Source organism: Octopus bimaculoides, chromosome 21, assembly GCF_046866305.1.
Source record: "Octopus bimaculoides isolate indiv1 chromosome 21, ASM4686630v1, whole genome shotgun sequence".
Classification (NCBI taxonomy): domain Eukaryota; kingdom Metazoa; phylum Mollusca; class Cephalopoda; order Octopoda; family Octopodidae; genus Octopus; species Octopus bimaculoides.
In genome coordinates, this window is record NC_142948.1 from 39,152,651 (window position 1) to 39,169,814 (window position 17,164).

The 17,164-nt window shown below is 37.3% G+C and overlaps 1 protein-coding gene across 12 annotated transcripts in view; it reads left to right on the forward strand.

Annotated features, from left to right (window-relative positions):
• Window positions 1-17,164, forward strand: part of LOC106867289 (serine/threonine-protein kinase N2) — a 133,209-nt gene that overhangs the window by 63,172 nt on the left and 52,873 nt on the right. For all 12 annotated transcript variants that reach the window (XM_089339191.1, XM_089339197.1, XM_089339190.1 and 9 more), the window contains exon 3: window positions 16,221-16,315. In XM_089339191.1, coding sequence (XP_089195317.1) covers window positions 16,221-16,315 — 95 coding nt within the window. The remainder of the gene's footprint in view (window positions 1-16,220; window positions 16,316-17,164) is intronic.

The window sequence follows — 17,164 nt, forward strand, 5'->3', positions numbered from 1 at the left end:
AACAAATTGACCCCAGCACTTTTTCTTGTGTAAGCCTAGCACATATTCAATCAAAACAGACACAGAAGTCTGGTGCTGACCCCTACCCAGCCAGTTCCTGTCAAACTGTCCAACCCATGCCAGCATGCAAGGAGGATGTTAAACAATAATGATGATGATATACGTATACACACACACACACACACACACACACACAATAGGCTTCTTTCAGTTTCCGTCTGTCAAATCCACTTTCAAGGTTTTGGTCATCATGACAGTTTAGTTGAAGACAGTTGCCTATGGTTCCACACAGTGGGACTGAACCTGGAACTGTGTGCTAACCTTTTGTCACCATCTTTCTGTTGAAACAGACTGCTTTTCTGCCATTTAATTTTGAAAATAACGATGAATTCAGTGAAATACCTTTGTTGTTAATTAAGCTGGTTTGTGGACCATAAATTAACCCAAAATTTTGATGGAATGTTTTAATTTAGATGATTTTTAACCCTTCTGTTACAATCTGCCTTAGTTTAGATTTTATTCTGGAAATAATAAAAAAGTTCAGTGAAATAACTTTGTCATTCATTAGGCAGGCGTTTGGGACATAAATTAATATGAAAGCTTTGATGGAACGTTTAAATTTAGGTCACTTTAAAATATGAAGATTGTGTTTTAGAACCAGTGACAGCCTCAGGTGGGTTGCTATCAAAAAGGTTAAGGCCAAGAACAACAGCATTCATATATATATAGGTTTTATTTTTGTCTGAATACAAGCTTTTATTTGTTTTCTAAGCTGAAGTTTTTTTTATAACCATATAAAACTCCACATTTCAGAAAAAAGAAAGGGGTAAAATTAATTGTTGTATTAAGTCTCTTGTGTGTTGTTATTTGTAAGACAATAACCCTGTGTTCAGAATTTTGTCTTTCTTCATTTTATATAAGCAGCATTTGGAATATGACTATTAGAATGGATGTGTGTTTGTGTGACACAATTTCAGTGTATGCGTGTGTGTGTGTGTGTTTTACTTGTTTCAGTCATTGGACTGTGGCCATGCGGGGGCACCTCCTTCCTCAAAGAGTTTTAGTTGATCAAATCAACCCTGATACACATTTACATATCTATATATACTCTTTTTTGTTTTGTAAGTCTGGTACTTACTCTATCAGTCCATTTTACTGAACCACTAAGTTATGTGGACATAAACAAACCAACACTGGTTGTCATGTGGTGGTGGGTGAAGATGGATAAACAAAGAGACACACATACAGCAAAGCATTTGTATGTCATTCAGTTCCTTTTAGCCATTATGGTTAAGCTCATGCTGGAGCATGTGTGGAGGATGTATTTGTGGGTGAAGCAGTGTTAGCGTAAATGTGCTGCTTGTATGCTTGCGTATGTTTCAGTTTCTTTTTAAAGTTTCTGCTAGTGATAATAGCTGAGCCCATACTGGAGCGTGTGTGGAACATGCATCTGTTTTGTGTATGCATAGCATTTGCAATATATGTGTACATGTTCTCTGTATGTTTATGTGTTCTTTGATTTTTCTTAGCTATCATGTTTGAGACCATGCTGGAGCACGTGCTTGTGTTTGTATGTACGTGAATGCCACCAGGACTACAAGAAGAAATGACCTCGTTTAATAAAATGTCAAATCCTAGAACAGATTATTTATTTCTTTGACGCACTTGTTTGTGTGTGTGTGTGTGTGTGCGTGTGTGCGTGTGTGTGTGTAAATGTTAAGGAGAACGAATGTGATATCATCAGTTTAAGATGTTGGCACGAAGAAAAGTCTTACGATTAACTAACATAAGGACTTCGTGATTCCTTTCGTATCTACACATGGAGGTTGTGGAGTGGGTGTATGATTCATGTCTATATTTGGGGAACAGCTGTTATCTGTTATTACACGCGTTTACATCTGTAAACGATGGGGGCAGGGGACAAAGCTAGTTAGGGATTTCAAAATCTTAAAAAACCCCTATGCAATTTATTCTACTACCAACAAACTAGAAGTAGGAGTAGAACCCCTACTCTTTTCATGCTGCCTCTATCCACTCAGTAGAAACAAGTGTTCTTGCAATGGATCAGCGCCCTGTCCAGGATGGAGTATATATATATATATATATATATATATATATATATATATATATATATATATATATATGCCAGTGAGACAGAGAAACTGGCTTTATACTCCTTATGAAGCAATGTGGACTAACCCTCACCTCCCACACACACTGGGCTTCCACACAGTTTCCATCTACCTCATTCACTCACATGGCATTGGTTGGCTTCGGGCTATAGTAGATGACACTTGTCCAAGGTGCTGCACACTGTGACCGAACTTGAAACCACATGGCTGAAAAGTGAGCTGCTTCACCATAACCACACAGCCATACATCCACCCCCTTATTAACCACCATTAAATATGGTGGCTCTCTTTGCTTCTTTTCATGTTTTGGATTTCATATGCAAATCTACTTTTGGATATTGTTTAGATCTATTCTTTATAATTCCACTTATTTATTTAATTTCACACCAAGGTTATTCTGGTTTTTGCTTTTAATTGCTATTGTACAGGAGTAAATTGCTGTCTTTATTCCAGTGGGGTATTTTTCCAAGGCATTGTTCTGTCACACACCGACTCTTATGATTGGTCGGTTTGTGTCAGCAAACCCCACCACCACCACCACCACCACCACTCCCCCATTCTCTGCCTTACAAAGCTGGACCGCTAACAGCCATTGCGGAGTGTGAAAACGTGATTGTGTATAATCCTTAGTTTATGGCACCATGGAAAATGGATGTTAGAGCAAAAAGAAAAGGTATTGATCTCAATTTTAATGTTGTTGTCGTTGTTGAATTCTCAGATGAAGTGTGTCTATGATCAAAGGTTTTTCCATCTGTGACCATTCCATCTATCCAGTACTATATTTTCGGAATGTCTCTTCTTTAGTTTTGTCTCTTTCCCCCCCTCCTTTTTTTTAGAGGTTAAAAAGCTTACTTTTCTGCCACAGTGTTTTGCATTCTGTCTTCTGTAGCTCTGGGCTGACCAATGCTTTGTGAGTGAATTTGGTTGATGGAAACTGTGTGGAAGCTTGTCATGTATACGTATGTGTCTGTCTTTGTGTCCCACTGCTTGACAACCAGTGTTGGTTTGTTTATGTCCTGTAACTTATCAGTTTGGCAAAAGAGAATGATGGAAAAATACTCAACTTTAAAGAAAAACATCCTAGAGTTGATTTATCTGACCCCTGATTGAGGACCTACTGATGTAGAGGCTCCAGCATTGATTCAATCTTCAATAGGATTAATTGATGATATTTTAATTACCACAGTTTATGCTTTACTGAACTGTTAGAGTTTATTTATCTATACTAGGCCCAGGTGTGGCTGTGGGACAAGATGTTTGCTTTCCAACCAGATGCTTTTAAGTTCAATTCCACTGTATGGCACCCTGGGTGCATGTCTTCTACTATAACCCCAGGCTGACCAAAGCCTAATGAGTGGATTTGGTAGGCAGAAACTGTGGAAACCCATTTTAGAAGCGTGTGAGGCCAATACTTGTTGGTAAGTTAGCAAATAGATTTTGTTTATGAAACAAAGTACATTTCCCATCCAAATAATTTGACTCTAAAATTTCTCTTCAAGGTGACTGAATATGTTTTCATAAGCTAGACTTAGTTATTGCTGTTAGTTTAAATGTATTTGGGTGATTGAGTTACCAAAATGATTTCTGAATTAGCTTCTCAAAGAGTTGGGTTTGTAAATTATTTAGCACTTTGAAGATTTTTTTTTTTTTTTACTGCAGTTCTAAGGTTACCAACATTCAACAATTTTGTTCTTGGTTGTTTTGATCAATTTCCAGAATATGATATTTACCAAACGAGGAAGATTAAGATCAAAGAAAGTGCACTTAAGTGGTAATTATCAAGTGCACTTTTTTTTTTGTAATAATATTTTTTATTTTTATTTTGCAAAGTATAAACTTATGCTTTTGTTAACATATTATTTTTACTTAAATGCGCTGTTGGTTTCAATTAATTTTGAAATTAATAAAGAATTTAGAAAAATAAATTAGTCGTTATGAAGCTGGTGTTTGGAACATAAATTGTGAAATTTTGATGGAAGCTTTCAATTGAGATCACTTTAATCGTTTTGTTACCGTATTTCTGTTGAAACACATTGCTTTTGTTTTATTAATTAGTTTTGAAAATAATGAAGAATTTAGTAAAATGACTTGGTTTACTAAGCTGTTGTTTGCAACATAAATTAACAACATGAAATTTTGCAGAAAGGTTTTAATTTACATCACTTTAATACAGGTAAGCTGTACAAGGGTGGGTGAGGGTGTTTCTATCAGGTGGGTTGATGTCTAAAGAGTTAAAATCTTATTGCAGGGTTCCACTGACTTATTTTTTTCTCTGTTCAAATCGAATAATCCATCTGTAGCAAAATAGGAAATTGGTGGAATCATTAGAGCATCATATAGAATGCTAATGTGGTATTTGTTGCACCTCCCTGCACAAGTTCAAATTCCACTAAGGTCAAGTTTGCCCTTTATCTTTTTGGGATTGATAAACAAATTACCAGTTAGGTACTGTAGCAAATTATCCTTACTCTTTCTCACACACACCAGAGGGTTCAAAAGAGGGTTCTTAGTCTTCTATCATTCAAAATTGACCATATTGGTCTGCAACTCCACTCCCTCCCCCATAAAAACAAAACTGCCTGTGTTAATTATTTATTAACCTTATCATACTTTGTTGATGTATTACTGTATTCGCCAGAATGCAAACCTAACCCTCAAAAAATTCATACAGGAAGTTAGATTTTTTTTTTTAAGTTTCATCAGTTTTTTTTTTTTCCTTAAATTTTTTTAATGATAACATCAACATTAACAGCATTTACATAACAAATGAGAAAGTACTATGATAAACTCATTCCATGTTTTAAAAAATATTTTCTCATAAAGTTATGAGAAGAAGGAAGAATTACCAATATGCTTTAAGATTATAGTCATAGGCAGAAAGGGCGAGGTGATGATGGTGGTGGTGGAGTATGGAGGCAGGGCTGAAAATGATGGCATGGCATTGACAACAAACCAAAACACTGGTCTGAGAACCATTTGGGGTTTTTTGATGTTATTTTGTTTTTTACGATAACAAAATTGGGAAAAATTATGTTTACATTGAGTTTGCTTGTTAATATAGATATTATGTTTCCCCTTGGCAGATGGAAATTAGATAAGACGATAGGCGGAGACTTGAAGGTGTGGTGGTGGTGGAGTCGGTGTGGGATGCGGGATTTTCTGGAAAAAATGATGAGGAAAAAAAGACCTCAGCAACTGCTATATTTCTCTGCTTTTTATTTCTTGATGATGTATTATGTGTGGGAAGGAAAGTATGTTTAATGTAGGAAATATAAAGAAACATAACTAAAAAAATGATTGTGCAGTGAGGATGATAAAAATGGAAAAAAAGTTAGTCATTGACGAATGGTATTTGAAGATTTTTGCTGGGGAGACAACTCTGTAACCTGTTGCCATTTTCGTCTATGACCTCATCAGTGATATGTAGACTTTGCTAGACTTGCCAAAGAAGACTCAGGAAAATCAGTGTTTAAGAATGTATGAGTGTACATCGGTTCCTCACTGGCAGCTTGGATCCACTGTAAATTCCAGGCTTTGTTGTAGTGTGGTGGAACATGTGTCACAATGGCCTTGATAGCTGTGCCAATGGTGCACAATTCCTGGTAGGGCTTCCTCCCATGCTGGACAGGTCAGCTGGAACACTGGTTGTCGTGACTGATGGCCAGGCCCTGCACATGCATAAAAGATGTTGATAATTGCAATACACAGATGTGTTCAAGAGAACTTTGTTTGGAGTGTCTGACATTAATACGTAAATATGTAAATTTATGCAAAATACATAGAGATTACAGATTTGAGGAGTGTGTAATCCCTTTGATCTGATGTGGGTTTTTCTTTCTTTTTAAGCCAAAGTAGGGCAGCAGGGTGAAAAACAAGGTTGAGAAAGACTGTTGTAGGCACTCCCTTTTGACCCAGGCTGTCGCTTGTTATTGGTGTTGTTTTATAGCCCCAGGTCAGTCCTGATCAACTAGCTTCCCTTATGATCAGAGACAGTCTAACAATTACCATCCTGTTTTCTCCCTCCCCCTTCACTCTGGGCACAGTGCTTCCAATAAGATTGGTCATGGGCAAACCGTGGTCCATGGCACTTCTTCCTGAATGGCATGCGTAACCCTAAATGAAAAATTACCTCAAATCTTTTTAGTAGCGCAGTCATGTCCCTTATGGCCCGCTTCTCGAAAAAAGTTCCTTGTGGCTGTAGTAAATTGTGGTTTTTAGGAAATACGACTGCTATTTCTAGCAGGTCGTGAATGAGCACATAGAAGCCCTCTATAGTGTGGAGTCTGCAAAAAAGGAACTTAAAACATGTCTGTCTCTATTATTATTATTATTATATCATCATCATCATCATCATCATCATCATCATCATCATCATCATCATCATCATCATCATCATCATCATCATCATCATCATCATCATCATCATCATCATCATCATCACCATCACCATCACCATCACCATCACCATCACCATCATCATCATCATCATCATCTTGTTTACCTCTGCAAAGTGGTTGCCTGTTATTTCCACTTCATTAACCTAGTTTTTATTTTTTATTATTTCATTTTTATTTCATTTTATTTTATCTTTTTATTTCCTTGTCTGAATTGTCTAAATATTTATAGTTACTTTTCTTTTATTTTTATTTTTTATTCGGGGGGTGGGGAAGAAGGAGGGGGAAGTGCCTGTTCTGACCTTTACAGGGCCTCCTCCTCTTCCAAGCCTGGTGAGATTGATGGAGTTGATATCAAAGTGTTGTTACAAACTATCCAAACGAGTGTTGTGCCATTTCCTTATGTATACACACACACACACACACACACACACACACACACACACGTATCTCTCTCTATTTATATATATATGTGTGTGTGCATGTCTGTGTATTTGCCTAGGGTGCTATGCAGTAGGATTGAACCTGAAACCATGTGGTTAAGAAGGAAAGTTCATAACCACATGGCCACATGTGCACCTTAGCCATGTGTGTGTCATTTACTCTTTTGTTTCCATTCCTGGCTCTTGAGTCCAATTTTAGTCACAGACTTCTTTCAACCCAAAATTCTTCAACCATTTCCTTCCTATGGACCCACATTGACCCTTATTTTACTCCACTGGACCCCCATAGTCATTCAATGCTTAAAAACATCCTAGTATATTTTAAAAATTAAATATTTGTTGGAATTTTATATAAAGATTAAAATATTTTGTGTATTGTAGAAGTATATTCAATTTATTGGACAAATTTTAACCGCAAAATTTTCTGTAGACCTCCTCCAAGAGTCATGTGAATCCCCTTCAAGAGTCATGTGGACCTCTGTTGAGAACCACTGCTTTAACCCAAGACCAATCCTAGTTCTCTTTCAAAGGGACTGAAATAAAACTATCCCTCAAAATTTCATGTTCATGGTGTATTCAAAAGGAAAGCAAAGATACTTTATTCAAAATGTTTCCAATATAGATCCAGCCAATACTGATTTAGCTGCTGTGTAATTGAAGCTGTTCCTGATGTGCTCAACCCATCTATTTTTTTCTCAGGCACTGTGAAGGCACTTAGCCTAGGGTTGTAAGCTTGTGGTTTTGTTTCCTGAACTGGGCAGTGTTTTATATTCTTGAGCAAAACACTTCATTTCACGCTAAATCCAGTCCACTCAAATATTAAACGAGTTATAAGCAATATCTGGGAAGTTAACTCTGTGATGGACTGGCATCCCATTCAGGAGGGGAACGTTGTCATCTCAGGCATTTATATGACAGGGAAGCTGGGTTAACTTTCAGGCTCACGAGTCCTTGGGCTCATGACTGACCTAAGTCTAAGTGTATCTAGGACTACTTTATCTGTTGTGCCCTCTCGCCTTTTTAGACAACAACTACATTACCTAATGTACTGTCTCAGAGTGATTTGAATGAAATTTGACTGCTATTGCTAGCAAATCAATTGACATGAGAGACAGCCTCAGTTAACTCTTAGAATGATGCCTGTTTGTCCTTTTTTGTTTTTCCTGCCTATTCTACTCTTCAAGAGCAAGGAAACAAAACAATTTGATGACAGGGTGAGGTGGGCTGTAGGGTGGGGGTTATTTCGAGGAATACCGCCATCCCATGTCAACACATTGTTCTTGAAACAGGAATTACACACTTGCCCCTCCTCACTGCCAAGCTTTCGCTCATTGTAAACATGTACAAGCGTGTCTAATTGGCAGCCATCCTTCTTGTTCTTAAGATGTAAAGATTTCTTTTTCTTTTTCTGCAAACAGTATCAAATTCAATTTCTCTCTTTTTCTTTTTCAACCTCTCTCCCTCCCTCGACCACTTTTCACTACCACCCTTCCTCTCTCACATCCTTTTCTTCTTACCCTCTCCTTTTTTTTCCAAAACCCCTCTGCCCCACACTCTCATATATTACGCAAACAAATTCAGTTATGGGTGGAGAATACATTTTCCTTTTTTACTAATGTAAAAATAACTTACACGCATGCATGCACATGTGTGCGCACACACACACAAACACACACACGCTAAAAGTTGAAAGGACATACACTTACATATAATGAATGTAATTAAAAATAAATAAAACGAGCTAAGTAAGGGAGATAACTAAAAAGAACCAATGGGTAGATTTACTATACACAAAATGATAAAATGATGATGATGATGATGATAATGGTTTCAAATTTTGGCCCAATGCCAGCAATTTTAGGGGAAGGAGATGATTGAATATATTGACTGGTGTTTTTAACGACCCCGAAAGGATGAAACCCTTGATGGTCATCATCTAACATCCACTTTGCCATGCTTGTATGAGTCAGGTGGAGTTTATTGAAGCAGATTTTCTGTAGCCAGTTGAGCTTCCAGTCACCAACCCTCAACTCTTTCCAAATAAGATGTTTCCTTGTGGCCAGCAGATTGTCACTGAAGATTTGAAAGGAATGGCACTGCTTGTATGGCAGTGACACTCATTTACAACTTCCACCTGATGTGAAGATGTGCTCTGTCTGTCCGTCTCTCTCTGTCTCTCTTTCAAACACAAACAAAAGGCTTCTTTCAGTTTCTGCTTTTGAAATCCACTCCCAGGCTTTGGTCAGCCCAGGGCTAGAATAGAAGACATTTGCCTGAGGTGCTGCACAGTAGGATTGAATCCACTACCATGTGGCTAGGAATCAGACTTCTTGGCATACAACCATACTTGTGCCTTTGGCCAACATACATGAATACAGTGGTAAGAAACGCTCAAGAGAGCAAAAAGTCTTCAGAGAAAAGGCTCCCTTAGGCAAGTGTTTTGGTACTTCTTACTGGACTGCTTCAAGGTTGTGACTCTTTAGTGCCCTTCTGCTGACGCTTTTTAGCCACTAGGATATGGATAGTAGCTGCTGCCTCACGGGGGGGGGGGGGCAATGATGGATGACCAAGATCTTGGCATTGTATCGTGCTTGAGTAGAAGACCCATCAAGCCAAGTAAAATTGCAGTCGTGGCAGATACTGGTGTTCTGCAAATGGTACCCGTGGCAGGTAAAAGCACCCGTTACACTCTCAGAGTGGATGGCATTAGGAAGGGCATCCAGCTGTAGAAACCATGCCAAATCAGACTGGAGTCTGGTGCAGCCTTCCAGCTGGCCAGCCCTGGTCAAACCATCCCACCCATGGCAGCATAGATGACAGATGATGATGATGATGATGATATATATGTGTGTGTGTGTGTGTGTGTAAGTAATCGGCATAAAGTGAAAGACAACACAAGAAGGACAGGTTTTAACAAATACTGTATTAACTTAGAAAAGAAATATATATATGTATATATATATATATATATATATACACACATATGAAATCCTGACTGACAGAATTCTGTTATTGGGTGTGTCTTGCTGCTTGCTTATTCTCTATAAAGCTGCTGCTGCTCTATATTTAGAGTTGTGTTCCTTTCTTTCTATCTAATAATAATAATAACCGTGTAACGATGTTGTTTGTAGCTTCTCTTACTTCAACATTTCTTGTTCCTTTTGGGGTGGGGGAGATCCCCTCCCACTTCTTTTTCTTTCTTTCTCAGAAACTGATTCAATATTCTGCAGTAATGCTCAGTTATGCTTTGCAGAAGAATGCATCTACTCTGCAGAATGATGCACCAGCTGCTCTTACGTCAGATTGATGTCCTTTTGTTTTGTTTTGTTTTTTTTGAATGTCAGATTTATTGAATCAAAGAGAGTCCCCAGTATAGACTAGCATAAACAAACTGATGTACATAAATTCTTGCTTGTTGTTGCTGTGGGTGGTGGTGGTGTTGGTAATGTTTATAGCCCTGGGTCAGATAGCCCTGATTGAGCTGACCTATAAGTTTTCTTTTTAATTCTGGCTCCAAGCAAGCAATCTCGAAGGAATGGGAGGGGGGACAAGCAATTACATCAACCCCAGTGCTCAACTGCTACTTATTTTATCACCCCCCCCCCCAAAAAAAAACAGATGGAAGGCAAATTTGATCTTGACAGAATTTGAACTCAGAATGTAATGAGTCACATGAAATGCTGCTCAGAATGTTTGTCCGATATGCTAACAATTCTGCCAGCTTGCGGACCTATAATCATAAGTGTATGTGCATTGATAATTCTGTCCTCTTTTCCAGAGGCATAGTTTACCAATGAGTCCTACAATCTAATGTTTACATGTTTCCTTCGTAAGATGGTATGTTTATATTTCTTAGAAGTTTAGCTGTTGTTTTTAACATGTCGAGCAACATCCTACAGATTCCGTTGTTAGTGCTTGGTTGTCTCAAGAACTAAATGTGGGGAGCCCCATCTGATTTCATACTCAATAGTTTTCTTTTTTCTCCCCCACTTTATTGAGGCAATGTTTTTTTTTCTGTCAGATGCTATTGTCAGGTCCTTTTAGCCGACCCTTACAACCTCCAAGGATCTAGCACACCAATCCTAACCTCCCCTCTACCCAATATCCACTGTATAATTAGGTTGTCAAGAGTTTCATTAACAAAATAAATCTCATGCTTAATATTCCTAAAATACATCGGCTTTGCATTGGCACCATTGTGAGACATACTTTGGAATGTACTAGAAGACTTAACAGAGGATTAACATAAATTTACTAAGAATAGATTAAAATGCAGATGACTGCTGTTCTTGTCTTCTCCATTGCTCTTACTTTGTAGAAGTGAGTCTATAAGCTATATTTGATAACATTTTCAGATTAAGGTATTCTATTAATAAGTGAGGGGTTTTTTTGTAATTTTTCACTGTTTTATCTTCTTTGCTCTTCCATTTTATGATTAAAAGAAAAAAAAAAAAAAACCCAAAAGCTCCTTGTTATTCAGATTCTTGTAAAAACGCCCATATATTCTGTCTGTGTGGCTGCCATTTTCTGTGGTGTGAAATTGAATTAAATTCATTTTTGAATTTTTGTAGTGAGTCACAATGGCATTTAATAGATTGTTGAAGTTCTTAGTTTTGTAACGGAGATGGTATTTCTGTGGAAAGTATCGATTTAATTTAGAATCATAAATTTTCATCTAAATAATTATATTGTTCTGCCCTGATTCTCAGCAGGAACACATCTCCAATTTTTTACTTGTTTCAAAGCATTGCCCAAGCGGCCATGTTGGGGCACTGCCTTGAAGGATTTAGTCGAACAAATAAACCCCTGTACTTTTTTTTTTTAAAGTGTGGTACTTTTTTTTATCTACTTTTTTTCTGCTATAAATATATATATATATATATATATATATATATATATATATATATATATAATGGGTTTCCACACAGTTTCCATCTCACAAATTCTCTCTTGAGGCATTGGTCAGCATGGGGATATAGCAGAAGACATTTGCCCAAGGTACCATGCACTGGAACTGAACCCAAAATCACATGGTTGCAAAATGAGCTTCTTGACCATATGGTGAAATATTACCTTAGTTGGAAACAAATGAGGGTTGGTGACCAAAATGAATATCAAACTGTAGAAAATCTTGCTCAATAAACTCCATGCGACTCATGCAATAGTAGACATTACATAACGATAATGACGAGTATGGTTTTAGAGGGAAATAGGCTGTTATATCTAGCGAGTGAAGTGAGAATATAGAGGCTAGGCTACCTCATTGATTTATTAAAATGTTTGTTGTTTGACAAGATGATTCAACAATTTCCTGTCTTGTGATTCTGAAGACAACAAAGAATGCATTGTTTCATTTCTTATTTACTTTTTGATTTACGGAAAGACCTTCACTTTAGATCTTATGAACCATTTCCTGGATGGTTATCTTTGGCAATTCTTGCCTAACTGTAAATCTCTAGTAGTTCAATGCACATGAGCTCTTATGAACATCCGGAAACAGTTGCTGGCATTTAGGTCAGAGGGCCTTGCACCTACTACTACCTTCCATGTAGGCATTGACATAATCTAGGCAGGGCCACAGTCCAATGACAAGCAAGCAAAAGATAAATACAGTAATCTCTCGCCATATCCTGGTTTATTATTTAGGCTTACGTTGATTCCTCCGTGGTGTTGTCTTGCATTTATAATAAAATAAATATTTACAAATTATAAAGGTAATTAAAAAAAATATACAGTACAGTACTGTTTCTACTTTGCATATATATATATATATATACACACACACACACACACACCATCTTCACATTCTCCTGTCCCAGAAAACACTTGTGCGTGATGTGTGTGCATACACATATATATGTATATATCATCATCATCATCATCATCATCAGTTAATGCCTGTTTTCCATGCTGGCATGGATTGGATAACTGCATGGGTGTGTGTTACCCATGACATTATGTGATAGTTGTAAATGATCATCATCATCTTCCATAAAAATAAAAAACATGTTTACCCTCGATGGAGTAAATATTTTAAAGGTTGGCCACAGGAAGAGCATCTGACCAGAGAAAATCTGCCTCAACAGATTTCATCCGACCCATGCAAGCATAGCAAAGAAGTCTTTAGATAATGATGAGGATGATGATGATTATGATAACAGCAACAACAACAATCTCTGCCTTCGTCTTACTAAATTTTCTCCCTTTCCTAATTATTAAAACGAAATCTAGGAATAAATATTGATTTCGTGTCAGAAAGAAATCAATATTTATTGAAATGAAATTGGTTTTCATTCACTAGAAAACTTTGTTTTGTTTTTGTGATTTTTTTTATTGCCCCCCCCCCCCCCCCATAACCTTACAAACTACAAGTTTTATGAAATTATTCCAAAATGTCGAGTACTTTGTTTAAAAGGCTTAACATTAAAAATGTTTACACTACCTCTTGACTTTCCATATGTGGGCCAGTAATTTTGAGGGGAAGGAGGAAGCCGATACCCTCCCCCCCGTACTTGATCGGTACTTTACTTTATCGACCCTGGAAGGATGAAAGGCTAAGTTGACCTTGGTGGTATTTGAACTTAGAATATAAAGAACTGGAAGAAATGTCGCTAAGCATTTTGTCTAATATGCTAATAATAATAATAATAATAATAATGGTTCCAAATTTTGCCACAAGAGCAGCAATTTGTGGGGAGGGGATGAGTCAATCACATCGACCCCAGTATTCAACAGGTACTTATTTTATTGACCCTGGAAAGTCAACCTCAGTGGCATTTGAACTCAGAACATAAAGACCAACGAAATACTGCTGAGCATTTTGCCCAGCATGCTAACAGTTCTTCTAGCTCACCACGATGATGATGATGATGATGATGATGATGATGCTGGTAATGATAATGATGGTGATACTAATTAACCAATATTCATTATTGTTGACATTTGAAAACTGTTGATTTCATCTCCTTCAGTTGTTAGAAACATTTTGCTTTAAATTTCTCCAGCTTTCATATAAATATGAAGTGTTTTAAAGTGATTTTTAAACTTTTAACTCCATCTGACCTTTTACAAACCAACATGGAAGCCTCGAAGCAGTTAGACAATCTGCTAGAAATAGCAGTGAAATTTTTTCCTCAGTGGAAAGCTTCTGTTTTAATCGTTTGAAATGGATATGATATTGATAACTATACACACTTAAACGCACACATATATGAACATACATACATACAGACAGACTTGCACAAGGTGCTATGCAGTGGAACTGAACCTGAGACCATGTGATTGAGAGGCAAACTTCTCAGTCACACAGCCAGGCCTACACTGTAGTATAGAAAACACTTGTAAGAGAAGGTAAGAGGTGTGCTGTGCAATGAAATTGAACCTGCTACCTCACCATTCCAAAATGATCTTCTTTAACCCTTCACCCTGCCCCCCCATTCAGTTCTTGTTACGTAACTGTATTTCAGCTGAGTTTCTCTCGTCCGTCTGCCTCTGTTTATTTGTTTATTTCATTATTATAAATAGACAGTTGCTATGGTGATTATCAGCTACAACAAGAGTTTTGAATTAATCCACTGTTGTCAGATCAATCAGTGAGTTTGACTTAAGTTGATGTGTCACTCTGTCTCATACCATATATGGTCATAGAAGGAACAGCTGAAGGTTTCCTATTTATGTTGCTGTAATGGGTGGAGGTGGGGGTGGGGGGGTTTCAGTCGACAAAGGAATGGATTCTTATTCAACTCCCCAGAATTCAGATTTTATTCTGTCAAATGCATTGAATATTTATTTGCATTATTTTGGATTAATCAGACATTATCTTGTAACTTTGAGATTTTAATCATGTGACTGTTTATTTTTAGAATAACATTGCAGGATAAGTGTGAGAGGCCAGATCTGGCTGATTTGACCATAAAACTGGTAGGCTATTTGGGTTGGCTATGGCCAGTTTAATTGCGACAGATTTAATCTGCTTTGTACATCCGAGAGTCATACTTGGTATTTTTGTTATATTTTTCACAGAACTATTTATTCAACACACACACACACACACACACACACACACACACACACACTCTCTCTCTCTCTCTCTCTCTCTCTCTCTCTCTCTCTCTCTCTTTCTTTTTGGTACCCCAAGGGAGATCACTGTTGTATATTTTCTATAAAGTAAGTTTTATTTTGTAAGCCTTGGAAAGATAAATGGCCAAATAGACTCAGGGTTTGAACTCAGGGTGGGAATCAGCATAATGCAATAATCCACTGTTCTACCAATTCAATCATCTACCTCCTTGATAATAATAATAATAATGATAATAATAATAATAATAATGGTGATGATGATGATGCTTACGGGAATTTTCCTAGTGGCGGGGTCCCGGATTTGTTGCCAGTGCACCGTAAGTTTATCCCTCAAAGTTGAGCTAGTTTGACCAATGTTGTCCCCACCACACCCTCCACATTTGAGAACATAGATTAAGTTCTTCGAAGCACAGGTGAAGTCATATTTTATGGTGGGATTTGAAATATATATATATATATATATATCTATTGTGTAAATCATCAGCTTTGGCACAGCACAGAATCTATGCGAAGCCAGCCACCTCTATCATTGAAATGTATGACTTATTTACATGCAGAAAGTAATAATAATAATAGTTACATTGTCTTAATTACCATTATTAGAGTAAGTGTTTGTCCATTGGAGAGATTGTTCTTAGCAAGTGGCAGCATATTCATTTTATGCCATTTTGGACACTGGCCAAAATCCAACTTGGATTATATTTTGTGGTCACTAAGTAGGTGCAGGCTGTGTGGTTAAGAAGTTTGCTTCCCAACCACATAGTTCTGGGTTCAGTCCCACTGTACTGCACCTTGGGCAAAGTGTCTTCTACTATAACCCCTGACTGACCAAAACTTTATGAGTGGATTTGGTAAATGGAAACTGAAATTTGTTTGTGCGTGTGACATTGGTTGTGCCATTCATTTCTAATATTCTGAGGAACTACGTCTGGCCATGGAGAAATATTAGCTTGCTTCTAAACAGGTGAGGCTTGGTGACAGGAAGAGAGGGCATTTGTCTGTAGAAAGTTTGCCTCAATAATCTCCGTCTGACCCAGGCAAACTTGGAGACGTATGTTAAAAGGAGGAGGAGGAGGAGGAATTAAAATATTGCCCAAAATGTATTTGCCATAAGTATTTTATTTATTCATTTCTTTATTCATTTATTTATTTATTTTTTTTCATAATTCCAGATTGCCTGATGTCACCAGAAAAAGATGGGCAGGAACAATCCCCCACAGACCAACGCCTTGCCTCTTTGGACAAGCAGCTAAGCATCGAGTTGAAAGTAAGTTCATTAATCTTTCATACATTTATTCCATCGACATTAAACCCTTTTACACAGGAATCTGCCTGGAACTGCCTTTTACCAAAAGTGTCATAGAACTGATTCCAAAATCTCATTATTACATCATGAATATTAATGAGATTTCACTTGGTCAACATCACCATAATAATAATATCCAGTCACTGACTTGTTGTTGTGCTGGTTTTAGTAAACAGATGTGGTTGTGTGGTTTGCTTCTCAGCCACATAGTTTCAGGTTCAATTCCATCGAGCAAATGCCATCTACTATAATCCCAGTCTGGCTGAAATCTTTTGCTGGCTTTGTGCCAAAATTTGAAACCATTATGATGATGATGATGATGATGATGATGATAAACGTCTTTCCAAAATATTGATTATATTGAAAACTAATTAAAACTCCACAGGCAATCAATTCAAAAATTGAATCACCAAAAACCATTTAAGACAGAATCATGGAAGTGTTTTAGCTCCAAAACAAACCCTATAGAGACAAACAGACAGACGGAGAGTCAGACAAACAGACAGACGGAGAGTCAGACAAACAGACAGACGGAGAGTCAGACAAACAGACAGACGGAGAGTCAGACAAACAGACAGACAAATTATTGAAGTTAAAAGTGTCATATGCTTGTGCTGTAATAAATTATTCTGATTGGCTGTGATATTAAGCTAACAATAATTAGATTGTAATCTTCTTTTGCTTTTGTGCATAAGCATGCCGCCATGCCTTGCTTGGTCTTGTCAAGCCTTGCCATTATTGGAAACTGAAGGTTCTGCCAAGGGATCTCACTTTAGTACTTAGGATTTATGTAGCATTAATTGTTTATTA